The sequence below is a fragment of the Notolabrus celidotus genome, chromosome 23, assembly GCF_009762535.1.
Source record: "Notolabrus celidotus isolate fNotCel1 chromosome 23, fNotCel1.pri, whole genome shotgun sequence".
NCBI classification, from domain to species: Eukaryota; Metazoa; Chordata; class Actinopteri; order Labriformes; family Labridae; genus Notolabrus; species Notolabrus celidotus.
The window spans coordinates 7,840,653-7,857,357 of record NC_048294.1 but is presented as its reverse complement, the minus strand read 5'-3'; the positions used below and the strand labels follow the sequence as shown (position 1 = coordinate 7,857,357).

General features: G+C 40.1%; 2 protein-coding genes across 8 annotated transcripts in view; both read left to right on the top strand.

The window, feature by feature from the left end:
• The window catches only part of f13a1b (coagulation factor XIII, A1 polypeptide b), a 74,243-nt gene extending 73,294 nt beyond the window's left edge, over positions 1-949 (top strand). For all 6 annotated transcript variants that reach the window (XM_034677286.1, XM_034677283.1, XM_034677287.1 and 3 more), the window contains one exon: positions 342-949. In XM_034677286.1, the coding sequence (XP_034533177.1) occupies positions 342-483 (142 nt within the window). In that variant the 3' untranslated portion in view covers positions 484-949. The remainder of the gene's footprint in view (positions 1-341) is intronic.
• An 8,467-nt stretch (positions 950-9,416) lies between these two features.
• Positions 9,417-15,285, top strand: LOC117807412 (C-X-C motif chemokine 11-1-like). Of its 2 annotated transcripts, XM_034676703.1 has the most exons (5): positions 9,431-9,509; positions 11,853-11,969; positions 12,106-12,214; positions 12,306-12,386; positions 14,362-15,285. In XM_034676703.1, the coding sequence occupies exons 2-5, from the start codon at positions 11,909-11,911 to the stop codon at positions 14,459-14,461; spliced, it is 351 nt and encodes a 116-aa protein (XP_034532594.1). In that variant the 5' UTR covers positions 9,431-9,509; positions 11,853-11,908; the 3' UTR covers positions 14,462-15,285. The 2 variants fall into 2 exon arrangements, with proteins under 2 accessions (XP_034532595.1, XP_034532594.1); XM_034676704.1 differs by lacking the exon at positions 11,853-11,969 and having other exon boundaries at positions 9,417-9,509.
• The last annotated feature ends 1,420 nt before the right edge of the window (positions 15,286-16,705 follow it).

The window sequence follows — 16,705 nt, the reverse complement described above, 5'->3', positions numbered from 1 at the left end:
CGGATTCCAAATATGCCCTTCGAAGGATACAGCCCTTGAATTGGGACACAGCTCATATCTGCATGTTTGAAAGAGATCCACAACATAAATTGAAACTCTACAGGGAAGCATGCCATTATTGTTCAAATAAACACATTACAACATCCTCTAAAAGTTGTTTCTTTCAGTTTGCAAGTCATGAAACACGGTTAGCTACAGAGTACAGCTAATTTGGAGGCATTTCTTATTCATAAGTTCCTTCTTTGTCCAAATTTCCAATGTCTTTGACTGTGTTTAAAATGACACCAAAATATTGACCACTTCATCAATCATCTAACTCTGACCTACCCTGCTGGTTTCAGTGTGATCCCAGGCGGCTCCTCCCTGGTCTGGGTGGAGTACTTCAGCCCGCTGAGGGCCGGCAACAGCAGGATGTTCGCCACCCTGGACTGTCCCGCTCTCAGGCAGGTCCACGGCCAGGCGTCTGTCACCATCCAGCCCTGAGGATCAACGGTGCCCAACATCTTTCATCACACTTACACTTAAGCCAAAATATACTCAGTTTTTATACAGGCGTTTTTAAATCTTTCAGTGATGAGATATATTGCCTGAGGAAATATTACATCATTGATAGTTTTTAGCCATAAGCAAAGAAATTTCTCTTGGATCGAAAAGGAATTTCTGGAAATGCAATCTGATTTTGCAAATTCAAAAAGTGACAAATTTTTGTACCATATCAAGCATTTTAACCACTCAAATTCATCTGGGACATTTTACAATGAAAAGGTTTGATCCAAAATGTGTTTTTTTATCTACAGATAGCGCCTTAATTGAACTCAGAAGTACAAGTTTGTGTAGACTGAGAATTGATGTCTCCATTAATCACTCCCTGTAAAAAAACACAATTGTCAATTGTGAGCAAAAAACCCCTGTGATTTCTACATTTATAAATCACCGTTATTACATTTCATAGACTCGATTGTTATTTTGCAGACGACAAAATATTGTACATTACACTGTCAGAGAGTTTACATGTATTTAGACCTTTGACTCTACAATAAAATAGAGGAGAGTAAATTCAGAATAAAAACAGTGAAAGGGATTCCAAACACAACCATGGTTAAAAATGTATTGATATATTTTGGCCACTAGGGGGCATCAGACAAACACAGTCCTGACTTATGATTATTTCATGAAATCATTTGGGCTGTAACAAAATTGAGAAACATTGTGCATCAATATCAACACTGATTTTTTTCTGGTTGCCTCAAGTATTCATATCAATCAATCACTCATTCTGCAACTCTTTTTTAATCAGTTTGTCTTTTTTATTGTTCTGATTTCTTTACTTCTTTATTTTTTTGCCAGCTGTTTTCCAACTTTAGGCATTGTGAGTCAGGTTGGTAGTTTACAGTGGATCATTATGACGTGTCTTAAACAAGTTTGTTAGTGGTCAGGGAGACAAATCAAACAACAAGCTGAAAAAAGATCGAAGGATTAAAGAGAACAAGTATCAAAAAAGATCGAAGGAGCTGCAGAGTTTGGTGGTATTCCTCTGAGGATGTCATTTGAGAGAAACCCCTTTGATTTGATGTTTTAATGAATCCATATCCATTATTTCATATTAAGGAGTGCAGCTTTTACTTCATTTTAAAACCTATGCACAGTATACAACTGCAACAATAGACTATATTCCTACGGCGGCCATTTTCTTGTGACATCATGCTCAGGGAGGAAAGTTGAGATCATGTTTCAGGTATTATCATCAACGTTCTGAATAATTGTGCTCAAAGCCAATGGATGGTGAAAATTGGGAAATCATTAAAGTCCAAAAACATATCCAACAACCAGCAACTTGCTTTTCGACACTGTAGTTTGAAAATCAGGGATCCGATGGGAAAAGAGAAGCATTGGCACAAATAACTTTATTGTTATATTTTTTTGTAGCTGACCTCTTCAATGATGCTAACATTTATGTTGCTGACACCCTTAAAAAAAACTTGTATTTCTTTCTGTCTTTTATCAATGGAGCTGTTTTCTGATAGATTCTCCAATAAAATGCATTTACTTAAATCAGGATTATCTGTCTTCTACAAATAAGATCTCAGCTTGGAAAATGTATGAAATGTAAAATAAACCTTGTTTCTTCTAAATTACAACTTAAAACAAGATCATTTCAAGATTGTTTGACTTAACAAGATATTTAAGATGTCTTAAAACAAGTCCCTCTATCTTGCTCAAATGTTACATGTTCGGTAAATTTATCTTAAATCAAGAGGGATAAGACATTTTGACTAAAAATGAGACAATTTCACTTGGTAAGATTTTGAGTTTTTGCAATGTGGTGTTGCAGTTTGGGGAGAGTTAACTGTTACTGCAACAACCACATAAGCATTCAACTGACACTCACCAGTTAGCAGGACAGTACTTGGCTAGCTAGCATGTGGTGAAATTAGAAAGCAGCATAAGCATCAGCACTACTAAAGTAGTCCACTATATGATTAACTTTTCCTATTGCATCTGTGATTTTGATTGTTAGCTAAGCAGTGACTTTATAGTAAGGTTAGCTGTGTTCTGATGTTAGCTAACAGGTTGTCAAGTATGTGTTTTAAATGAAAACATGGTCCATCAACTCTCCAGATTTTCACTATCCAGTGTCTTTGTCGCCGCTTATTAATCAGGGAGCAATGAATTGGTCATAACTTGTCGGACTGTCAACATTAAAGTGATGTCAACCTGAAACACAGCAGTAAGACATGATAATATTTTAGCTTACCACCCTGAGTGTGAAATCATAATAATATGGCTGGCGTGGGAATATGGTCTATTGAACTGAATATCCATGGGTTGTTTTGGAGACAGTATAGAGCTCTTTCCACCTCTTCATATCGACATCACACAGTTTCTTACCTTTTTTGTACAACACAAATAAAAGATTCCCTGTACATGTGTGTGTTTGTGTGTAAGTGATTATTGCTTACTCCATGAGCAACAAAGTGTATGACCTCATGAATCACCATAATTGATTTCATGTTTTTAATTGTTGGTTATGGTTCCTTGACTTTATGTGCTCAGACCACAGATAAAAAAAAAACTGTTAACCCAGAAGAGAAAAGCAGACTGTTCTGGTATTACCTTGTTTTGCCACTAGATGTCCCAGTGAGACCAAAAACTCTACCATGAGGCAGCAACTTAAAGCCTGCCAACACAAATAATCATCACAGCCCTATGTGCTCATATTAAAGGTACAGTGTGTAGAAATGGGAATATCTAGTGATATGTAGTGTTCAAATTCTAGATTGAAACATAACTTTGCTCACTCATCCTGTTGGTGAAGCGATGGTGACCTTTGAGGACAAGAGGATCATATTTTGTATAATAACAATGATCCTCCATTTGCCAAGTTTTTACCATCCACAACATTTATCGACCTCTTTCTTCTTATTTTTTGTTTTCCAGCTGATGTATTTCACTCAGCCACTCGCTAAAAACGTGCACATTATATGTTGGTCTGTTCTATGCTAGGGTAGAAACATGGTAGTGCAAGATTGCAGCCTCTATAAAGAGGAACTGCACCAATGTAGATATAAAACACTCATTCTGAGTTGATGCAAAATAAATGATTTCTATATTCAGGTGATTATACACTAATTTAGTTATACTTGGGAATGTTGTATTCCATGTCTACCTTTGCTGTTCTTCTAAATGCTGCTTAAGACTGCACACTGCTGGAAATCAAGGTCCTACAGTCTGACAGAAGAGTGGTACAGAACCCAAGGTGCTTGAAGTCTGGTGTGCAGTTTCTGCAGCCTGTGATGATTTGGAGTGCCATATCATCTACTGTATTTCCTTAAGTCCAAAGTACACAGCTGTCTACCTGGAGATTTTAGAGCACTTCATGCTTCCATCTGCTGACAAGCTGAACGGAGATGCTGATTTTCTTTTTCAGCACGACTTAGCACCTGCCCACAGCGCCAAAACTACCACCACATGTTTTTGCGCCCAACTCGCTTGATCTAAACTGCAAAAAGAATTTGTCATGCATTTGTCAAGAGGGAGATGAGAAACACTCAACCCAAATATAAAGACCAGTTAAAGACCGCTATACAATCAACCTGAGTTTCAATTACATCACAGTGGTGCCACCGGCTGATCACCTCCATGCTACACTGATGCAGTAATTCATGGTAAAGGAGCCTCCTCATAAATGAAATATGCTTTTCAGAAGTTGGACAGCTTTGTATTTTACATACTTTTTTCATTGATCTTGGAAAATAATCCAATGCATTTCTGTATCTCGTTTGCTATAAGCTATTATCATTGAATCAGAGTATATTGAATTAGATCAGGGACAATTTTACCTTCTTTACAGTATTTAGTTTTTTTTTTGAGTTGCACTTATTCACAAATTCTCTTCCCACACATGTTCATTCCTCTTACATACATACATATATTTTTGTGATAGATGTATATGTGAGTTAAAATGTATGTTTGTGTGAGCAGAGCATATGTATGTGAGAGAGAATAGTTGAAACAAAAGGTCACAGCTGAACATCAGATAGACGGCTGCATTCCTTGCATAAGGACTTGGTTGGTGTTATTCAGGTTGAATTAACTGGAGCTGGCTACTGCTGTAAACCTTCTAAGCACAGTAAATACAGGGGCATGCCTATTCAACGTATTCTTAAAGCAACGGTACCCTATAACTCAAAGGTGGCAAATGCCATTGGTTACTCAGATACCTCTATTCGACCAACCACCTTTCGGAGCTGGTTGAACTTGCGAACCAACACGGCACCCGTTTGTTTTTCCGCCCGCTCGAGCCCGTGGAAGAGGCACGTCATGGCGTCAGATATACGTGACCACTTTTCCCAGCAGCACTACGTAGAGCAAACATTCCCTCACAACAACAACGATGGCGGACAACTACAGCTTGTCTCCTCAGCCGACCCCTGCTTTTTCTTGGAATCCATTAGTCTCTTCTATTTTTATCTGCTGCAGGACAATGGCAGAAACACGTTTGGTTTAAGTTTTCGATCACGGCAACCTCGCCCCTGACGTAAGCGGTTCGCGGTTCTAGACCAGCAAAGAGTTGGAGCCGCTCTGGAACCTTTTTTTCCGGCCAGGAGCCGGTTCACTCACAGTCGAAACACGAAAAACCGGTTCTCAATTGAGCGCCGGCTCCGAACCGGCCCTGAAACTGCCTTGGTCAAAAAGGGGTAAATGTGTAGGGTTTGAACATTGCATTGGTCAGGTGCAACTGTTAGCCTTCAAGATGACAGAAGCAAGAGTTGGGAGGGGAATATTACAGCAGCTACATTCTGGACACAGGTTCTGTCTATACAGCCACAGTCTATAGCTGGTGAGAAAGGGACCAATTCTCCTGATGTTACAAAGGATCGGCTGGAACAGGCTACAGCAGCTGTGTTTGATGAGAAAAACTTGTCCTTGATCCCAGCAAGCCTAAACACAGACTGCTGAGGTGGCAGCAGGGTGGCAATGATACTTCCATATAACTGCTCCCCTGAATGGAAAAAAAAAACGAGATTTTAAAGATTGACAGTCAGTATTGTGACATCCTCTTTGTCAGCAAGCAGTGGAGTGTGTCACAGTCCTTGTGGTAGCTGCCAAATTTTTGTTTTCACAAAGTTAACTGGGCCTGGGAAACATCATGGCAATCCCACTTCAATGAGAGTGTAGGAAAGCCCTTTAAACGTCCTCAGAAAGTCAGAATATATAACAGTTGTATCATTGTGTTTCTGTGTTGTTACTGGCATATATCTTTGTATTCATTCACTGGGAAGGTCACTGTCCCTTTAACAGAGCAGAGGGTTAACAAGCGGCTCCAGTAAATCTGGGTCTGTGAGGCTCTCAGTGTGTTCATGACTGGTGAAGATTTGTGTGTCATTGCCAGATGTAAGTACCTCAATTTAAGTATGTTGTGACAATTATTATGCCAACTTTGAAATGTGTTACAGTTTCTTTATTGTTGTGCTGTGAGCTGTTTTGTGGAGTCCTACAGATTTGATTACGTGTTTGATAACAGTATAGTTACGTGTGCAGTGTTTTTCTCTCATTGTGAGCTAACATTGCTAATCTAATTCTTATTGTAGTTGTTGTAAATTGTTTATTGTATCTCCCACAGATACCACATTCATCTCTGAATAAATCACCTGAACTAGAAGCTCAGCCTTCGCAAGTCTTTTACAGGATTCACACCACCATAGTGTTCACCGCTCTATTCCGCGCAACTGTAGAGGCCCTAGACCTCTGTTACAGAGAGTTGAGATGCAGTGTAAATTGTGAATAAAAACAGAATTTGAAGGTTTGCAAATGATTTAAAGCCAATATTTAATTAGAAATAATGCAAAGACAACAAATTAAACCTGAAGACATCGGTGTACAAAAGGGACAAGGCCGATAACTGATACCGGATGGCTGTGAGCTTTGGGCACTCACGTGGCACAGCATTAAAAACAGACATGACTTTGTAGTGGAAGTCATTACATGGGCTTCAAAACATCAAAAAAATCATTGTCTGTGAACAGTTTGTCCTTGCATTTACAAATGCAGGTTAAAACAGGACCAGGCAATGAGGAAACCACTTATAGATATGATACAGAAATGAGAGGTCCACCCATCAGCTCCTTTGAGATGGACTGTGGCAAAGTGGAAAACTGTCCTGTGGTCTGACAAATCAAAATTTGGCATTCTTTTTAGAAGAGTCATGGACTCTGCATCCTCCACTCCAAAGGGGGAGGGACCACCTTGTTTGTTATCAGCGCACAGTTCAGCATCCTTGAAGGTATCAGGTTGCATAAGGGCCCATGGCATGGCTGGTTTAGACATCTGGGAGGGCACCATTCATGCCGAACGATATGTTTACAGGTTTTGGAGCAACATAGGCTTATACAATTGGGGTTGTTATTTGACATTTTACATTGGAACTTGGCTCAGACAGAGTTTTGTGTTGAAAGGTGGGAACTTCAGCTTGTGTTGATAAGGAGGACAGTGAGGTAGACCACAAGAGAACTTTGAAGAGTCTTGTACTCTGCAAAGAGACTTTTGCATTGACCAAAATGAGCTTGGAGGATTTTAGGTACCATCGGACTGCTGCATCTCGGGGAGCTCTCAAGCTGACCAGAGTAAACCTGGAAACTCAAAGGGATATTTGGGTTGACCAAGTGGACGGAAGGCTTTATGAACTTTCAAGACACTTTGACAAACCAAAAGAGCGTTTAGGGAGCACTTGGGCTGATGACAGTCAATTGGGCTGATGAACTGGACACTTAGATCGATCAGAGTGGCGAGTCAGTGAGCTTTTTAAAGAGGCTGCTGAATGGCATGTGTTGACTAAAATGTAACCAAAAGACAGGATGAATTCTTGTCTTGGACGCAGGGGAACTGGATTGCACTGGGCTTGTTTACAGGGACAGATTGGGTGCACTTGTATCAACCAGATAGTGTTTCAAATAGCAAAAAAGAGGTCTTCTAACCCTCATAAACCCAGGGATTTTTTTTGCTAAAACTGATTGGACCCAATAACCATCACTGTCTTATCATGGACCTAAAATCAGCAATATGATCCGACAGGTTACAGGTACAGAATCTCTTGGGTAGTGATGCCCATTGGTCTTCTTGGATCCACATAGGTAGCCGTAAAGGCCCAGGACTAGCTTTCTGGCTCTAGGTTCCTGGTAGACTGATCTAACCTCTACAAAGGATTTTGTTGACTCAGCTTTTCATTTGATTAGCCCCATATTATTCTTTTCTCTAGAAGCGTATCTTTGCTCACACATTTGGAATTTGCCAAAACATATTGGTCAGTGATAATGCTGCAATGAACCGAGAAATTGAAAAGCAATTCATAGCACTGTCTAACCCTGACTAATTGGCTGATATCAGGTCGTGTAAACAGCAGGTGTAATAATATCTGTATTCCAGCCTTGGGAATATCATCAAGAAAGAAAAAGGTCTCTGGTGTCGAGAAATGTTTTAAAACGTAATAAAATTGATATAGCACTTTTCTTAGTACTCAAAGTCGCTTTACATAAGGTGAAAACTAAAAAAATAAAACACATAAATAAAACAAAACAGAACAAGGACAGAGGTGGGGCAGGGGTAGAGGTCATGTGTGGTATGCTTTTTGGAACAGGTAGGTCTTGAGGTGGTTTTTGAATGAGAGGAGAGAGTCAGAGTTGCGGATGTGTGGAGGGAGAGAGTTCTAGAGAGTGGGGGCAGCGATGGCAAGGGCTCTGTCCCCCAAGGTGCGGTGCTTGGACTTGGTGATAGGGGACAGGAGGTTGGCATCTGATGATCTGAGGCGGCGAGATGGGGAGTGGCGTTTGAGGAGGTCGGTCAGGCAAGAGGGGGCGAGGTTATTGAGGGCTTTGTGGGTGATGAGCAGGATCTTGAAGTGGATTCGGTGCTGAATGGGGAGCCAGTGGAGGTGCTGAAGGATGGGTGTGATGTGGGCTCTGGAGCGGGAGTGGGTGAGTAATTGGGCAGCTGAATTTTGGACATGTTGAAGTTTTTTGAGGTCGGTGGAGGGGAGGCCGTAGGGAATGCTGTTGCAATAGTCCAGTCAGAAGATTATGAAGGCCTGGATGAGGGTTTCTGCAGCAGAGGAGGAGAGAGAGGATCTGAGCCGTGCAATGTTGCGGAGATGAAAAAAGGATACTTTGGTGACGTTTCTGATGTGAGGTTTGAAGGAGAGGGTGGGGTCGAGGGTAATGCCAAGGTTACGGACTACTGGGGAGGGTGTGACTGTGTGGGTGTCGATGCATAGTGATTGAATTTGACAAACATGCAGGACTTATTAGACGTCTACTATTTGAATTAAATACATTTTCAGATCACGATAATTTGATGACAAATTGGTACTTCAAAACATCCCAAAATACAAGAAATAATGTTTGATGTTGAAATATCATGACCGCCCCACCAAAAAACTGTTTTACTTTTAACTGTAAATGAACCTGTTAGCCTTATGATGTCTTGAAAATATGTTACTTGTGGTTGATAAAGTATGCTCAGAGAGAGTAGAGTAGAGATATATGTAACCATTTACATGACTTTGGTGTTAGACTTTGGTGTTAGATCTTAATCAGGCAAAATGGATTCAGGTCTACCATGAAATATTTCAAATACAGTATGTAAACGAAAGTTATTCAATGTGTAGGAGTCTTCTTGCAACCTCGTCTTCTGGCCGATAGCCCTGCTGCATTGCAACATGAATACTTCTTCCTCATGCACAAACTGGAGGTCAAACATGCACTCACACTGAAAATTGTCCAATACTACTTTCTTACTCTTTGCTAATGATCACACTTCTTCATTTATTTGGAAACCTCTCCTTACATTTTGCAACAGATTGTTTCTTAATACCCAGAGCCTTAGTGTCAAGGAGGGGTTTGTGTATTGCACACTCGGGGGTCAAGTGAGTCAGGGAGGAGAGGTTCAGATCTCGTTTTTTGTGTCCTACAGAGGCCAGGATCACTTTTGTATATGCCAACCCTGATTCTTTAACAGTGAGTATGAAGAATGGAATTCATAAGCTTACAAGTTTATCCTGTGTAAGTTGTTATGACTGTGTGAATGAACTAAACTGCTACAGAGAGAAAGATAGATGACTGTTAATGCCTGATATTACTTCTGATGCCAGCATCGATACTCCAAACAAGAAGTTCTGGAGGCATTGAAAGGTTACTAGGTTAGTAGTGGTAGGGAATTTAAGCAAACAAGGCAAATGAGATCATCTGCATACAGACTTATTTTTCTTTATCTTATCATTAATAAAACACTGATTCCCACAGGAATGAACAGATTCCCTGTTAACTCACCTCTGTGCAAATACAGTGGAAATCTGTGCAATGACTTTGTGTTTGTCATAGCAAAGATTCCCAGACAACAAAACTGCAAAGCAAAAGACGAACTAGTTTTTGTGGCGTTAAACACGTTCTATGCATGTTTAGGAAAAAAATTGGTGAAGAGATAAGTTGGGCTGCTTTGTCCACAGGGGGCGCCAAAATCAACACAAACTGAAAGGAAACCTAAACAAAAAACAAATTCTGACTCTTCGAAACGGGAGTATTTTTTTATTGAATAATTGTTTTCACTTTTCTTAAAGGAACAGTTACAAACATATTGAATGGATTAATTCCAAGTCATAGCTTAAGGTTGTTTATGTTCATTTTCGTCCTAGAGGGGCTTTAAATTGGAGCCATGTGCTTTATTTGCTGGATCATAATATTGCAGACTTGAGTAATGCATTTGAAATAGGAAGTAATGCTGTGAGAGAACATGGGGAAAGGGCTTGATTAATTGATAAAACTATATTGCCCAATGTGAAAAATTCCTCACAGTCATTTAAAGGGAGGATATCTGTTGAAAAATAAACAAAAATCCTCAGGCGTGTTTTATTTCAGCAGATGAGAAATGCCCTGCATGAGTGGAAGCCTAAGTTCAACTAGTGTCAGTGGAGAAACACTGAAAATGTAGTAATAAACATGTGTGAGTGACTTGGTTAACTCGAAGGGTGGGGGGGACGTTCCGCTTGGCGTCATCATGTCCGAAAGAAAACGTGCAAAAGTGCTCTCTGGATGCTCTTCAAATGTATAAAACATTTAAAAAGTTCCCTCTGGATGCTCCTCATTTGTATAAAACATTTAAAAAGTTCCCTCTGGATGCCCCTCAAATGTATAAAACGATGAAAAAAAGTTCCCTCTGGATGCCCCTCAAATGTATAAAACATTTTTAAAAATTCCCTCTGGATGCCCTTCAAATGTATAAAAAAAAATGTAAAAGTTCCCTCTGGATGATCTTCAAATATATAGAACAGTTTTCAAAAGTTCCCTCTGGATGCCCCTCATTTGTATAAAACATTTAAAAAGTGCCTTCCCGATGCCCCTTAAATCTATAAAACATTTTTTAAAAGTTCCCTCTGGATGCTCTTCAAATGTATAACACATTTTAAAAGTTCCTTCTGGATGCCCTTCAAATGTATAAAAAGTAGAAAAAAAGTTCCCTCTCGATGCACCTCAAATGTGTACAATATTTTAAAAAGTGCCCTCTGGATTACCCTCAAATAAATAGAACATTTAAAAAGTTTCCTCTGGATGCCTTATAAAAAGAGCTCTTTGGATGTCCTTCCAGTGAATTAAATGTAGAAAAAGTTCCCTCTGGTTGCCTTTGTAGTTAATCTTATTTTATGTTATGTTAATTATGTAATATAGATCAATAATATAGATCAATAGTATTGCGTTTTCCTTTTTCATAATTCAATTTCCACCACAAATATTCCTCCCAATGCAGGAATTAAGTATTAGATGCTCAAAATTTTCCAGAGGAGGACCCCCCCCTCTTGTTACCTCTACATTTAAATTCACCCTAAACTGTGAGTACCAGGGGTTTGAAAAGAGGTGCCCTTTTATTTTTTTTAGCCCCTGCCCCTCAAACAGCCTGAGTACGCCACTGCTAGACATGAACAGGCACAGATAAACTGGAGATCATGTTAGCAGACTTTTAAGGTATAACAGAGAGATACAGTTACTCTACAGTTACTAGGAAATGTTTGCAACACGGACTCATGAGTGACTGTGTGCAATGACGTCACTTCTGCAGCATGAGCAAGGAAGATACTGTGAGTGAAAGTAATCATGTTAACACAAGTGCCTTGGCATCAGTCCATGGGCCTTTTAAAGGAAGTGAAGAGGAGGCGATTCCATGGAAGGTGGCTGGGCCACATGAACGGGGCGGACGGTCATGGGAATGAACAAGGCCCCAGTTTTTTTTATAACTTCTCAGGAAAGAGTCCCACAGAGTGTGTGAGTATAAAAGGAGGTGCAGTTGAAATGGGGATCAGATTCTTGCAGATTCACTTCAGGAGCATTTCTTCAGATCTGAGGAGAAGGAAATCACTGCATTAAACATGAGAACTGCATTCATCTGCCTTATTTTCCTGGCCTGTGCTTCCGTCTGCTTCTCAATGCGTAAGAATGCTACATTTTTTGTTTTTGCAGTCTGTGTGTATTTGTGTGACGTTTGCAAAAATGTTGTCTCCTTTACTGCCTAAGTTATCTTGAAATCATTCTTTTCATGGTTTGTAATGTCTCCTTCATCTTCCAGCTATGGTGGACTGCCGATGCCTTGCTATGAACAAGAACGTGAGATTTGCTCAAATCCATGATGTTGAGGTTCTCGCTATTCGTCCATACTGCAACCATGAAGAAGTCATGTAAGCCAAATAAGTATTTTGGAATTTATCCATTCTGCTTTCTGTCAGGGATAGTCACTTATAAGTGCTGTTTTCTCTTCTTCCTCTTCAGTGTCACGCTGAAGGATGGCACCCGGCGGTGTCTCAACCCCAAAGAAAAATTCACTCAGGCTCTCGTGAAGACCAAAAAATTGTAAGTTGAAAGAAAAGTTGTTTTTAAAAGTTCCAGAACATGAGCTGATGTTTATATTTGAGGGAAAACTTGCCAAATAGAGTGCACAGAGAGGGACTCAGCAATTTCAATCAGGCTGCATCTCTCAGGAGTAACGCTCAATGCAGTTTCTGTGCACCAAAGAAGAAGAAAAGTAACTGATAGATTCCTGCAGATGTGCACAAAAGGAAAAGGGGTTTGTGATGAGCAACTTCAAAGATGAGCTTGGAGGTATTCCAGCTAAAACATTACTTAATTCAACTTTAATACATTATCTTTTGGAATTGGAGAATAATCCTGTTCCAAAGTTACCTCAGCTACAGTTTTGGGCCCCTTCGTTTTGAGGGACTACTTTCAGGGTGCATGAATGGAAGAACGGAAACCCTTAAAATACAACTCTGACGCTCAAACAGAGTTCACAAGTTGAACATAATTTGTTCTAAACAAGATTTAAGATACTTGTGCCACAAGAAGAGCAGGGTGGAAGGGGTACTGAAATATGCTGCTCTAGTACAAGTAGAGTTACTTTGATGAAATTTGACTTAAGTCGCAGTAAAACTACCGATCTGCAAATCTACTGTAGTTAAAGTACCGAGTACTGAATACTTACTTTGCAATCATGGGGTTTAAAAGTAAGATATGACCCTTAAGTTATGTCAAAGCATCCCTTCCTGTGTTAATCATTGAATTATAACCAACAGGAGAGCGCTAATTAAATGAGGGATTTCGTTGATACTGGTTAATTGAAAAGTTTCATCGCATCTTTGCTTTGTAATGCACTTAGAGACGTTCTCCTGCATCAGGTCCCAGCCTGCTGTGCATAGAGCTCACTAAGGATTCTCCAGTTTGCAGGACGGCATGCACAGATAGGTATCCGGTTGAAGCTCACAACTTACCTTACTGTGGTGGTTAAAGCAATGTTTCGCTGTGAGTTCACGTTATTGACGTTAGCCGGCAGTCACACTTTCGATGGAAAGCTTAAATCACTTTTGCTTTTCAGTAACTGATGCAATGTAAAATGTAAAATGTAGTTCAGTTCTCACAATATATACTGTACAAGTAAAATAACTGAATTTGAAAACTTCTTTAAAAAAGCACAAAAAGAGCTGCTCGATTACAGTAACTTGAGTAAATGTCTTCAACATGTTTAGTGAGACATACTCGCAGTAAAAAAGTAGACAGTAACTGTCTATATTGGAGATCCTATTGGCTGTATCTAAGAGAAAAAGTAGGACCATGCTAAAGGCCAATGACTGACGAGATCCCTTGCAGTGCCCCAGCTGTGTCTGTTGGTCACTAGAGACCTCTTCTCCACAGTTGCGTGTCCCTTTTTGTCTTTCAGTCTGCCATGTTTTGTCTCTTGTGCATGATTTGCACTAATTAATAGGCTGATGATTTACCTTTTGCATGTGTACAGATCTGATTCATTGAGGCTGAAATCAGCTCTGATGTTGAGAAGTCAGTGTGCAAACTGTGAATTAATAAAAGAAAAAGTGCAGAGCCTGTAAGAGACAGAAAGCGTAGATATCTGTGGTAAAATATCATGGGTTAAAGCATAGTTGCCAAAAACACTGTTTAAGTAATGTGATTAGGTGTCACGTACTTAGTAACAGCCAACGTCTGCAGACTAAGCTAATTTCAAATTTCAAATTTGTTCTCCATCATTTTCTGCCTCTGGTCTCAAAGGTTAATGAAAAGATGACTAAAGGCAACAAATGTGAATCACTGTTGCTATTCGAAGTCGTGCGTGACAGAAGTTTGTGTTTGGACTTTTTGTCCAGTCAGTGAGATCTGCAGTAGAAGAAAAACGTAGCATGTTCAGCTGTGAGGGATCAGCAGGTGTAGCTTCATTTGAGAAAGAAAGAATGAGTTCAACTTAATTTCTGCACTTTTCTACCTCACATCCTGAAAGCGTGACATATGAATTTAAAGCTGACCCTGATTTCTTTCTTCACAGGCAGGTGGTTCTTTCATTGATGAGGAAGAGCGCCACATCTGCATCAACAATGGCACCAACCACCGCCACATTCATGTCAACGACACCAGAAAGCAACTAACCCATTCAATTACAACGTGGGATCAGCTTATGAGAAGGAGGATCGGCACACCTGTTAAAGAAAGACATGCTGGTTAGGTTGTAGCGTATGGATGGAAAGACTGGAAGAGGTGATTGTCCCTGTCGTGTGATTCCAACTGGCAGCTAAAACTGAAATCTGAACACCACAGTGCTTTAATTCACCTTGTAGCACACTTTTCTTCAAGTATCATTTTTAAAACTTTGTGTATAATCACTGTGCATAAATGTGAACGTAATCTGGTAAATGTGAAATTTTATTTTTATGACTTTTATGTTTAAGTAGACGTTTAACGAATACATCTTATTTACTTGCACATATTAACTTGTGCTTTATTTATGCCTTGTTATTTTTTCTGCTCATAGACTGTAGATGTGACATTGTCGATTAGTAGCCAAAAATCTGAACAAATATGGACATATTACAAATGTTGGCATTGTATAATCGCATGAAACTGATTGTCAGAAACTGTCAACATGTACATGAAGGACTCCTGCAGAGAAAAATTAAAACTCTCTGCCAGGACAGAAAAGGGAGGAAAGCACCCACAGCAGCTACTCCCTAAAAGCAGACAGACAACAGATCATCTCTGCGCCTCCAACGCCGCTGAGCTTGGAGGCATTCCAACATTTTCAATCCACTTCATAATCTTTGAGTCGACTCAGGACGACTCATCCATGAACTTCAGACAACTTTCACGCACAATTATTTAGTGTCTCTCTGTTCTTTTGTGAAGCACTTTGGGCTGCATGCTTGTATGCATGAAAAATGCTGAAAAAAATAAATAAAGTTGAGTTGAAATGTGAGGAAGACGAGAACATCCTGGTTAATATATGGACATTCGCGCACACACACACACACACATTACTGTCTAGTCAAACTGGAGGTTGTGATTTAGGAGACAGGCTTTAATATTTAAGTAGTTAAAATATATACATAGATAAAAAGTGATTTATAGCTTGATCTTAGTTCCGTTTATGAACAGAAATATGTATATCCTATGGTCCTCGGAAGGAAAATCTGCCCTCCTTGTGGAGCTCACTGCCATGGGAGGAGGGGTTGGAGGCTGCCTACGAGAGAAAGAGGGCAAAATATGCTGATTTGGTGGCAGAGTGCAGGGAAGGAGGATGGAGCGTAAAGCTCTACCCAGTGGAGGTGGGGGCTAGAGGCTTTGTGGGAGCTTCAACAACACGGCTACTCAAAGACTTGGGGTGTCGGGGAGCTAGGCTGCACAAGGCAACCAGGGAGTTCTCAGAGGAGGCCGAAAAGGCAAGTTTCTGGCTATGGCTGAGAAGAAGGAACAAAATATGGGGAGCAAGCAGCTCTTGAAGAAGGTTAGCTGCAGGGAGTGTCAGGGAGACGTCCCTGTTCACTGCCCCACCACCAGGAGATGTTCTGGGCTAAGGGGCGGAACATCAATGAGCGGTGGTCCCCAGCTGATGACCCTGCAGCTAACCAAAACAGGCACCGTTGGAGGTGCGACAGGCCGAGGGCCATGCAGGAAGAACACCTACCTGTAAAACAAATTATCCAATATAATGTATGCTGCTACTCAGACAAGGATTAAATACATAACAAATAAATAAATAAGTAAGTAAATAAATAGTTAAGCAAAGTAATAAATAAATAAACTAAATCAGGAATAATTGGGAAAATATGTAGATAAATAATCTGTAAATAAACGAACGACTGCTTTCAGTCTGCAGGCTTCAGTTTATGAGCAGGGGTAACTCAGGGTTAGGTGAAGCAAACCTGCAAGAGAGCAGGTTAGTTTCACGGAGTATGTTCCCCAGGTAACTGAGTCAGTGTTACGCTGAACTGGATTTGAGAAACCAAAAAACCGTAGTTTCCCTCATTTCAGGGTTAACTAACTTGGGATTTTCACTTAACCTGCTTTCTGAAACAGGCCCCTGGTTGGGAGGGATAGTGATGACATTCAAAGTCCCTCTCTAAAAATCTAAACAAAGCTGTTTCATCACTAATATGAATTCTTTAACATGTCCGAAAAGGACCTTCTTTTGTTTTAGCCCCTGCCCCTCAAACAGCCTGAGTACGCCACTGCTAGACATGAACAGGCACAGATAAACTGGAGATCATGTTAGCAGATTTTAAGGTATAACAGAGAAATCCTAATTAATTAAAAAAGAGACTAAAGAGGTATTTCTCATAGCTTCAAATATGACAGCAGCTCTACAGTTACAAGGAAACGTTTGCAACACGGACTCA